The sequence below is a fragment of the Apiospora marii genome (assembly GCF_038362585.1).
Source record: "Apiospora marii strain CBS 49790 chromosome Unknown utg000009l_segment0_segment0, whole genome shotgun sequence".
Classification (NCBI taxonomy): Eukaryota; Fungi; Ascomycota; class Sordariomycetes; order Amphisphaeriales; family Apiosporaceae; genus Apiospora; species Apiospora marii.
The window spans coordinates 885,008-895,594 of NW_027117381.1; the positions used below are offsets into that span (position 1 = coordinate 885,008).

Sequence of the window (10,587 nt, forward strand, 5' to 3'; positions counted from 1 at the left end):
ATGTAGGGAAACCCTTATTTAAAGATTATACGGGTAGGAACATTGATGCCTAGGGCGGGCATCTCGTCATTGTTCGATGTCAGAATGAGTGCACTTAAACGGACGGCAAGAAATGTGCGATAATGGCAATTGAGAGTGCTCCGGTAGGCAGCGTCGTTTTGGGTATTTACTTTATTTCGGAATTTCAGCAAGAGACTATGGTGCTATGTCCTAGATGCGTCTTCGCCCACTGTGTACCCCCTCGCAACACCACTCCTGCCTTCCTCGACCGCCGTGCTCTCTTCGTCCTCCGCATCCTCGGTCGTGTTATAATCACTACCGAGACCCTGCCAGGTACGCTGGGAGCGCAGGAACTCGGCGCCCGGGCTGACAACTCCGTTGACGGTGGCCAGCTCTCCAAACTTGCGCTGCACCAATGCCGCGGACGGCTCCTTTGCTGACTTGGAAGCACCTTCTGTCGTAGATTCCGTCGCATCATCCGTCTTCTTGTTGCGAACCGGGACCCTCATGGGCCGACTATGGCTGACGAGCTTGCCCGTCCTCCAGTCGAACTCGGGAGGTTCGGACTCTTCTTCGTCAACACCACCTTCGACCTCCTGGGGTACATCATCTTCAGCATCTCTTTCCGCCTCAGTCGTCGCCTGCTCTTCCGCATCCTTCGCGGCCTTGGCTTCCGCTTGCGACGCCACCCCTTCGATGCCGCCCACCAACTGCCGTCCCAGACCCGCTTGTCGTCCCCGGCCAAGGCCAAGGCCAGCTCGAAGGGCGTGATGACGGGCTTGTACATGCCGTCCGACTCCACCAGGCCGCTCTCCCAGCATCCCACGACGACCCAGCCGTCCATCTCTGCGAAGTTGGCCAGCTTGGCGGGGTTCAGCTTTCCGACGACGATGGTATAGCTCTTCTTCCCGGCGGCGGCTATCTGGTCCCTGAGCAGGGCAATCGTGGGGAGGTAGTTCTTCACGGAGAGGGTGTTGACCAAGATGCCGATGATGGATGCGGAGGCAAACCGGACGACCAGGCCATACCGGCGGCGCAGGAGAGCCGGTGCCGAGGAGGGATCGATGATGTCCGAGGATGTGCTATAAGGAGAATCGGGGGTCGGGTATATGCGGAGAGATGCCAGCCTCGACGACAGAGTCAAGAGCAAGGACGTGGCTGGTGTCGAGATGTGAAAGAGGTGGTATGCGCTCAAATCAACCTCTGGCACAGCGACCTCTTGGTCATTTGACTCTGTCGGTTCTTCGCCGAGAACCACCTTTCGATTTGGTATGCTGGCCGCGGGGTCCCTCACAATCTCGGTGCCTACGACCCCTGTGTACCCCTTTTCGCGCAGCCTCCCACAAAACGAAGCGACATGTTGCTGGAACATGACATCTGCCATGATGACCACTTTGCTGTCCTTCTCGGGGAACTCTTTCTCGAAGGACTCGACAGTGGCGTCGTAGTCCAGCTTCTGTTGGGTGAAGACGTAGATAACCGGCAGGCGCGAAGTCGGGCTCAGGCACGACCGTCCGTAATGCACCACCCCTCGGCGTCCGCATGCTCGGCCGCGATCTCGTCGACACAGCACGCGCTGTAGGAGGTGTCGGCGAGGATGTAAAGGCGACGCTCTTGGCTCTTGGATTTGGCGCTCTCGCTTTGTGTGGTCAAGTCCGTCTCGAGCGGCTGTTCGGCCGTCGTCGTTTTCTTCTTTTCCTCGGCCTCCTCGGCGTCCTGCGCGGCCGGCCGCGAGGGCAGCTTTTCCAGCTCTTTCTCCAGTATGGCCAGGACCCGCGGCCCGTCCGGCAGCATGGCGTCGGGGAACTGCAGGGCGACGCGGCGCCAGCCTCGCTCGGCTATCTCGGACGCGGTGCGCTGGATCTCGTAGACCTCGAAGAGTTCATCGTCGCTGATGGTCCGTCGCTCGGCCCGTGCGGTCTGGGAAGTCGGGTCTTCTTCGAAGGTGTGTTCGGCAGGGGTGGAAAGCACCGGAGCGGCACTGAGATCGGACGCCATGGCGAACTGTAGGCAGTAATACGCCACAAATCACTGTCGCGAAGAAGGGACGTTGTGCGAACAGCAGTGAATTTTGCTGCTGCTATGGATGGAGGGGCAATCCGTCGAAAGATCGACTCAGAATAATTTTACTGGGGCTTCGTCGTTGGTGGGGGCGGGGTAGCTGGGCTGCTGCATGCGACAGAGCTTTCGTCTGCCCAACGTAGGGGTCCATCAGCGAAGCTTACAATTGGCTTAGGTACGCCAGCAATTTCTACTAGTTGAACATATCTACATGGCTGAGAGAGGTATAATCTATTAAGCTTGGAATTCCTATGCTGTTCCAAACAAGTATGGGATTCAGGCAGTCAAGGTAACTCGCCAATTGCGTGGAGTGTACGGAAGGGACAGGCGGGCTGTGGTTCTGATCATCTGCAAACGCGATCCCGCACTTCGCTGCTTGCCATTATGAAGCCCATGATTGAGCTGGAGAGAAAACGCATGCCGTTTTAGCTATGAGACTAGATAGAGAGCCAATATCTAATCTGGTAAGTATCCTCGGCCGTTTCTCAGTCGTTAGTGGGGAACTGTCTGAGCCAGATCAGACCACCAACCGAGAAATACCTGTCACCATATACATCATCCCGTCTGTATGTGTCAGATCATGCAGTACGACGTTGCACTCGCCAGTATGTCAGAACTCAGAATCGCACAAGAAGAAACAGAAAATCTGCATACGTATCCTGCATGTTTGCGACACGGCAAATGGTCCTATTCCAGTTGATTGGCTTCGGGTGGTGACACCGACGGATCTCTGATCTTGGCCGAAGCTCAACCCCCTGTTGCCGTTTACCCCTCCTCTGTTACGTTTATGTCCGACGAAGTATCTCAACCCTCAGGCATGAGGGGAGATCAATCCCCAGGTGTTTACAAAGGAGGTAAAAGTACTTGGCCAAGAGTATAGGGCGGGATGGCTTTCCACGCAAGGTCGTGGCTATTGGCCACTAATCCTGCGGTGTTACGCAAAACGCCGAAGCAAATCCATCGGCCCTTTGACAAAGCATCGTCAATCCCCCCACAATAACCGGGGCTCGATCGATAAACCGGGAGCTGGTCTGGCGTGTTACGTACCTGCCTATGCAGATATAAAGTCAAGTGCAAGGCCTCGACTTCCTCACGTGGTTCTGTCTACTTATCCCCCATCACAATCTCACAGACGACTTTGAAAACATAACAGTCCATCCTCGCAATCTCCCATCACCAAACACCAAAACCACTACGTCATCGTCGCCATGGCTCCCACTCTCGTCAACGTGATCTACCCCGCCGAGGCCGCGGCCGACTTCAACATGGACTACTACCTCGCCACGCACATGCCGCTGGTCCAGAAGCACTGGGGCCCGCACGGCCTCAAGTCGTGGAACGTCGCCGTTCTCGACAAGGACTCGGGCTACCACGTCCAGGCCGTCCTCGTCTTCGAGACCGCCGAGGGCTTCAAGGCCGCCGTCGCCGGCGACACCGATATTCTGCCCGACGTCGCCAACTTCACCGCCACCAAGCCCAGCATCTGGGTCGGTGCCACTGCTGCATCGTGGAGCGCTTAGGCGAGGGGAAGGAATGGAAAGGAAAGGGAAGGGAAATTGTGATCGGGGGGGGGCTCTTTCACCGGGAGGTCGCATACGCAAAGGACCCAGGGACGACTGGTACTCACGCCTATGGACGACCCAATTTCCCCGCACGATATCATGCATCTCTAGACTGTAATCCCCACGAATGAGATATGAATAATGAAGAGCTTCAATCACGTTCAGCCCATTACCCCCTAAGATAATGCATTTGAATGCAAGATGCTGCGTCCAATTGCAACCTGTTGCACAAATATGCCGCTCGACTGATCCACATAGCGTACACTCATCATACCGTGCGGTATTTCAACCCGATATTATGAACGCATCAGTTGCTTGGGGTCATGATACGGAGCCCTCTGGGGATCGGGTCAGTAATGAGGACACGGCCACATCAAGTTTGCTCGGGGAAGTGGAAAACTGCCCTTGTCATGCGGTCTACCAAGGCCAGGTATGTCAGATGCGCGACAAAGAATGCAAATTTCCCCTGAAGGTGCAGTTTGATTCTTCCTTAGATAGGTTTGCTGAGTCTCAGGATTGCCTGTCGAAGTGTCAAACTTGTTTGGATGCCGACTGGCCACAAAGACCATTGTTCGCAGCGACAGCACACGGTCTGCCCGTACATCTATTTAGATGCCAGCGTCTTCAGACCCAAGTTTCTGCTACACCAAGATACGATGATGTTTACTTGCATATAATATCAACTCATCCCGGCTCAGAATGGACAGACTTCTGGTAGGTCATCGAAAAGGCAGTTGTACTGCTATCTCAGAGAATCCAAACACCGGCAATCAAGCAACGCTCACCTCGCACAAAACCCACATCGAAATATCACCGCACCGAATATGAGTGGACGGAATCATCGCTCGGGAATTGGGAAGCGGCTTTCTGGCAACAGAGGCCATAGAAGGTATAACATCAGAAATACCAGACGGCAAGAGCATACGGATCCGGATAAGTGGCTCAATGCCATCCAAAGAGAAACCTCTCCAGTGAGAGGTGGCCAGACCATCCCCATGGAGGAGACCAGTGTCGCCTACGAAGAACTACCGAGGCCACCCAAGGCCACGCAGGCAGTCGCGCCGATGTCCAGCGAGGGCCATGCGGTCAAAGTTTCCAGGCTTTTGATGTTGCCTACAGAACTTCGAGACGAGATATACAGGCACATTCTCCTGGCACCCGAGCCAATCTCGTTGCACCTCATGGAGTACGCCGACACCATGCCCGTTTGGTACGAAGGAAGGCAAGTCTACAGCTCCGTGCCCCTCAACATTGCGCTCCTCCTGGTGAACCAGCAAATCTATACAGAGGCCGCCAGGGTGCTCTACTCAGAGAATACGTTCAGCATCTGCGACACGTCTGAGGTTGGGCACTATGTCGATTGGGGCTGGAGATATGGCCAGGGCCGCTGCCACCCCCGCGAGGTCGACGTAAAGGAAGACCTCGTACTCAAGCTATTCCAAAGCCGCATTCGATTCCGGGATGACAAGGCGAAACTCATTCGGCGCATCCGGATTGTTAGCAAATGCGGGATCGAGTGCGATTGCTCAGGCTTCAGCATGGTCGGTGATCGATGGGGTCTTATTCCCGTCCTGAATGAAGTTCGAATCCTTTTCGAGGGCGTGCGTACCATTGAGCTATGCACCGAGTTTCCGCGATATAAGTTCACGTGGCCGGACCCTGATGTCCTCCGGCGCCATATGCACATGATATCCAGCGTGATATGTGGTACTAGGTGGAAATACCATGTCCCAACGGTCGTTGTTATGAAGCCGGACATCCCATACAAGCCACGTTACACGATAGCGGGGAAGAGAATCATGTAGGTTTGAATCCCAGAGATGCTGACCACTCGGGGAGCAAGCAGGTCTTGCGAAGTTCGGATGGACTTTCACTGGCGGCTCAGACATACGGCTAGCTTCCAGAACCTATTTTACCAAGTAGCCAGCTACTCATAATATGATACTAGGAGAACGATGCTGCTTTGCTACTGCGAAACATGATTTTATTCTATGTTGCTGTTGTTTCGATATCCACAAATAAGCATATTGTGCAGGTATGCATTTGCAAATCGAGGAGCCCACATCAATTGCCTTGGTGAAAAATCAAGTGCGAAGCGTTTGCCAATACATGTACAGGCACGTTCCCGATGCTTTCGTTTCATTTGTTTGGAACTTGATAGATATTGCAAAACGGTACACGGGTGTTAAAGAAGTAGTCTTCGCAGAGCGCTGATGATCCACATGCATGATGGAAAGAGGACCGTCGGTGTACCACGTATCAAGTCACTCGAAGTATCTTGCATACTGACCTGGGCGGAATGGCCGAGTCAAGTCTTTGATCGAATTGTTTCTAGATGATTGTCCAATTACTTCCACGTGCGTTTGACATCGAATCCGCGTTTGCAATGCAACAGGCCGACCAAACGGGACAGCAGTGCGCGGGCCACTTTGGGAAAGGGGCAGCCGAAATCTCCTTTCCCGTCTTTCTGGGCCCTAATATCCCGTTTGCAATTCGACACATGATGAGGCTCGAAGGAAATGACGAATCAAGAAGCTTCCCGGTCGACTATTATCGAGTGAATTGAGAACTCGGGCTTGTTTACGGGAGGAGCTTATAAGGCATACGCCATTCCCACTTGAACCTCAGTTGAACACATCTTCTCTTCCTACATGATTCACTCTTACAGCACCCTCAATTCCACTGTATCCAAGAAACTTAAAAGCAACAGTAGGCTCCAGAAATATCTGACTACACCATGTCTTGGTTGCTTCTCTTTCCTCTCCTCAAATTCTTTCCCCTTCCTCTCCTCCCCGCCAATCCTGTCACAGCTGTGCTTGGCTGGATTGGCTTTGGGCGACTTGGGCCGATTGCAGGTATGCTCGTTTTTTTATCTTAGCAACCGTAGAGTTATAAATCTAATGTGTCATTGAGGGAGCATCGCTGCCTGGGCCCAGGGATTCTTCTTTGGAGCAGCTGTCCCGGCTGGCAGCTGGTTCGCTTGGGCGCAAAGCTGGGCTATGGGCTGATCTCCTATTATTCGCACCGGCCTATGTAAAGTACTTCTCCCGGGTCCCAGGTGGATAGGAATTTGAGATCAGCGGTTGGAGCTGAACAACACTGCTCAGGCAGAAGGATGGACTGAAGTATCAGGGCGAGACAGGTCGTTGGTGGTCAACTACACTGGGAATGTTTTTATGACAGTTGAACGGATCAGCTAAAAGGAATCGCTTGCTTGTTCCCCGCGGGTTCGGTGGAACGGTAGTTCAATGAAAAGTCCACAACGCGAGTTGATGGAATCGAAATGTTCATAGAACTTCATACATTCACGAAATAAAGTGCTGCCTTATGACATATATTGATAGAGTGGATTTGGAAGTTATCTGAAGCATTCATACCAGCAAAAGCAGGGTGGTATGTGACATTCAAGGGATGCAGTATCGGGCCTTACCCCTCTCTCCTCATGTTTAACACATTCAACCCACGATCACCAACTCTGAAGATTCTCAATTCGCCATATTCTCAATAATAGAAGAATAGCTCGAAAGGGATCTCAACACAATGGGTCCTACTATCGTCATTTGCTCTGGAGCGTGGCCACTGGAGTCGTTCTTCCACCCTCTTATCCAAGCTTTCAAAGATCTAGGCCAGACTGCGATATGCAGGGTCCCGCCGAGCTATCCTGCCGCTGACCCTGACAACCCCCCTGAGCGCAACTATGACAGCGTCTTTCTTCGCACTCACGTCTTGGACCCTCTCATTGAAGAAGGGGAAAACATTGTGATATTCATGCACTCTTACGGAGGCGTGTACGGTCCCGAGGCTTTAGAGGGCACCAGCAAGAGGGAACGACTGTCGAAGGGGCTGCAAGGGGGCGTTGTTGCCGTCATCTTCGCCGCTGCCCACATCGCCTTGAAAGGGGAGAGTGCCATTGACGCCATGGGGCTCGATCCCGAAAACCTCCCGGATTTCTTGGAACACGATGTGAGTAAACCCCGAGCGAAGATACACGGGGAAAATGCTGACGTGAACCAAAAGCGATCCACGGACCTTGTGGGGTTCAGGAAGGCCGCTGCCAAGGCCATGTTATTCCATGATCTCCCAGACGAGGAGGCGGACAAGCTGGCCGACTCGCTACCCAAGCAGCCGTTCACTTGCTTCTCTACCCCCGTCCGGTGGGACCCGTACCGAGATCCCAACTTCGAAGGACTTCTGGGATATATACACACGGAGGCAGACAGAATCCTGCCCCTGGAGAGGCAGAAGCATTATGTCGATAGTGCGGGGATCCAACACACTTACATGATGGAGAAGATGTCGCATTCTCCGCATCATGAGCAACCTGAACTGCTGGCCACGATTGTTGTGGACATGATGGAGCAAATAATGGGCTAGAATGGGGAAGGAAGGGAAGGCTCGATGCGCAATTTTGCTTGTAGAGATTCTGGATTCAGCATACCCCATGGTGCAGTACCCAAGACTAAAGACATTCTAATTCTTTTGCGGGATGGGCAGGTATTCCGTGTTACACGTATGTCTGTCGTAAATCTCGTTTAAGATTGAAAAGCCCAAGAGTTAACATAAACCCTGTTTCCTGTTAAGCTACATGATATTGAGGTTCTCTCGATGCGACCAAAGGGTCCGAACCACCCAGGGGCATCTCGCTCCTGTCCTCCGGCCGCAATCGTGAGGACTTGGGAACGAGGCTCCAAGCTCCCTGATCAATCCCAGTTGGATACAGCCGCGCACGCACCTCAAGGATCAGTTCATTTCAAAGTGTCCCGGCGTGATGGAAATGCCAAGACTATCTGTCAGGAAGGATGAGATGCTATATCCTGTCTGCATGCAGTAAGAACTATAAGACATGTTTGCTGTCTGTCGCTTTGACACCACTCGAAGGCCAGCAGAACGGTCTGCAGCAGAGTTTGAAGACAGACGTTGGCGCTAGTCTCAAGTGCCGCCGCTCCTTGGGTAGCACCGATAAAAAAGATCCAGGCTCGGAATACCAGCCGGTGATTGTTGAGATCCATTTACGTAAATTTTTGAGAACTCGATCGGATGCGCATGATGTCTCCCACGACAGACGAATTGAGTTGATCCGCAATACTGGCCCGCTCCCCATTCCCCAGCGTGTTTAGCGCCCAAGCGCCCCGGGCCCTAGATGCATGGCAGATGGGGAGCGGCTGGGGGGCTGTTAGGGCGGGGTTTAGCGGGCTTCAATGACCTCCGTCCATCGCAGGGCGTGACTGCTCCAGACGAAAGCTCAATTGATTTAATCGTCTCGACCATGTACGTGGGAATCAATGTCCACCCCCCAAAACGAATGTGGCTCTCGTAATTAAAAGGGGGCAAATTACTGCGACGGTGACGGTCCTCATCTAGGGCGGCTCGAAAATTTTCCTCAGTAACGAAAACGTATGCTTGGCCTGGCCTGCCGCGATAACACTATTGGTGACTGCATAAAGTACCTAGGCATGCATCTCGGCTCGGAGACAGGCATGGCAGGACCTATCGGAATAATTACCTGCATCTGGTTGCAGCAGTGAAGTTACCTACCACGTACATATACGTACATCTTGCAGGCTCTCGCTCGATCGTACCGTCGTCCGCAAAATATGTAGGCGATGTATCGCGCGCGTTTCCCTCGGAAAGAAAAAAGTAGGTCAGGCAAGGAAACGTCGAACATGTTTTGCTGATCCCCTCAATGGCTCCCAGGGATGGGGCGCCGATGAGCCAGTTGATCTGGGACATAGTATCGCGGGGTGTCTCAGATGTATCCCAATGACTGGGTGAGACATTGATTCCATCGTTTCATCGCAGGAAGCCACCAAGTACGCCAACGTCGTGGCTTTAGTCCCCCGTGTCAGCCCTCCCTTTGTGCTAGAGTTACATCGCCGCCTGCGCGACAAGCCTTCCTTTTCACCCTGCATCAAGTAAAGCAATTATCACGAACACCCCCTCTCAGTGTACTTCAACTACGGGCGCACAGTCTACTTACTAACTTATGTTTGCTTGGATGGTTTCGTCATGTTTCAAACCATGGTTCTGGCCATGACGGATGGCCCGAACAAACCGAGCCGATCTGACCTGTCTATGTACTGCCATACCTTGCGTAAAGGTAGTACCTGGCTCATCGCTCCCACTAATGACTCCCTTTGCCTACTCCTTCGTGCCCAACAACAGTTCTATCCTCACAATACTCCGTGCGCACGACCTTACTCCCTAGGCGGCGACGACGTGACACTCTCTTCATGGTTTCAGTAGATCCTACGCTGCACCGTCAGGTTGCAACACTCTTGGGTTGTTTAGACACCTACCCCCTACGCCGGTGAAGCCAACGAAACGAGATCGGGCATCGGAAAAGGGAGAGTTACATCAAGCCCGACCAGATGCTACCTGGAAACGGCCGGCAGTAGCTTCCGTCACCCGCCCGGAAGAGCTAATCCTGCCTATATGCAGTGAGAATTTGGTCTTCACACGGGTGGTTGGATGGTTGACGCTGATGGTCTCTCTAACAGTAGCTCTAATACCTTCTTGCCCTTTTGTGGCTTTGGGCTTTGTTTTGCAGGACAAGCCACAGACGGCTGGTTTGCTCGACGCAGAGACCAATCCGTGTCAGGTAAGAGGTATGCATTTTTCCCTGTCAATCGATGAGTCTATGCGAGCAATCTGCAGTCATGGATGACAGCTGAAAAAATGGTCGAAGATAACACCACCGATGCACGATTGAGCACTGGATTGTGATTCTTTTCCTTTTTCCGGGGAGCTGTTTCATCGTATCACAGATGTATACGAAGAAGGCAGGTCTTTGAATTGGAGACAGTGAAGATGGTGGGCTGAACTAACCTTCTGGCAGAACCCCCAACCCCACGACAAGGCAGGTGCACCCCAATTCGCCCATCTTCCTTACTCAGGCGACTTCCAATCCCAATTCTTCTTAAAAGTCTTGACAGGAGTCAAAAGTACATGTAAGCAAATATAAGCT

At 52.9% G+C, this 10,587-nt stretch overlaps 4 protein-coding genes across 4 annotated transcripts; 3 read left to right on the forward strand and 1 right to left on the reverse strand.

Annotated features, from left to right (window-relative positions):
• Positions 1 to 203: 203 nt before the first annotated feature.
• Positions 204 to 1,998, reverse strand: PG985_011777 (diphthamide biosynthesis protein 2; the record flags this gene model as incomplete). The annotated part of the gene is given in 3 exon segments (XM_066831544.1): positions 204 to 710; positions 725 to 1,499; positions 1,526 to 1,998. The coding sequence occupies 3 exon segments, from the start codon at positions 1,996 to 1,998 to the stop codon at positions 204 to 206; spliced, it is 1,755 nt and encodes a 584-aa protein (XP_066679594.1).
• Positions 1,999 to 3,269: 1,271 nt separating this feature from the next.
• PG985_011778 (uncharacterized protein) lies at positions 3,270 to 3,581 on the forward strand (the record flags this gene model as incomplete). The annotated part of the gene is made up of 1 exon (XM_066831545.1): positions 3,270 to 3,581. One exon carries the CDS (start codon positions 3,270 to 3,272, stop codon positions 3,579 to 3,581), a length of 312 nt encoding a protein of 103 aa, XP_066679595.1.
• Positions 3,582 to 4,618: 1,037 nt separating this feature from the next.
• Positions 4,619 to 5,428, forward strand: PG985_011779 (uncharacterized protein; the record flags this gene model as incomplete). The annotated part of the gene is made up of 1 exon (XM_066831546.1): positions 4,619 to 5,428. The coding sequence occupies one exon, from the start codon at positions 4,619 to 4,621 to the stop codon at positions 5,426 to 5,428; it is 810 nt and encodes a 269-aa protein (XP_066679596.1).
• A 1,735-nt stretch (positions 5,429 to 7,163) lies between these two features.
• PG985_011780 (uncharacterized protein) lies at positions 7,164 to 7,997 on the forward strand (the record flags this gene model as incomplete). The annotated part of the gene is made up of 1 exon (XM_066831547.1): positions 7,164 to 7,997. The coding sequence occupies one exon, from the start codon at positions 7,164 to 7,166 to the stop codon at positions 7,995 to 7,997; it is 834 nt and encodes a 277-aa protein (XP_066679597.1).
• Positions 7,998 to 10,587: the final 2,590 nt, after the last annotated feature.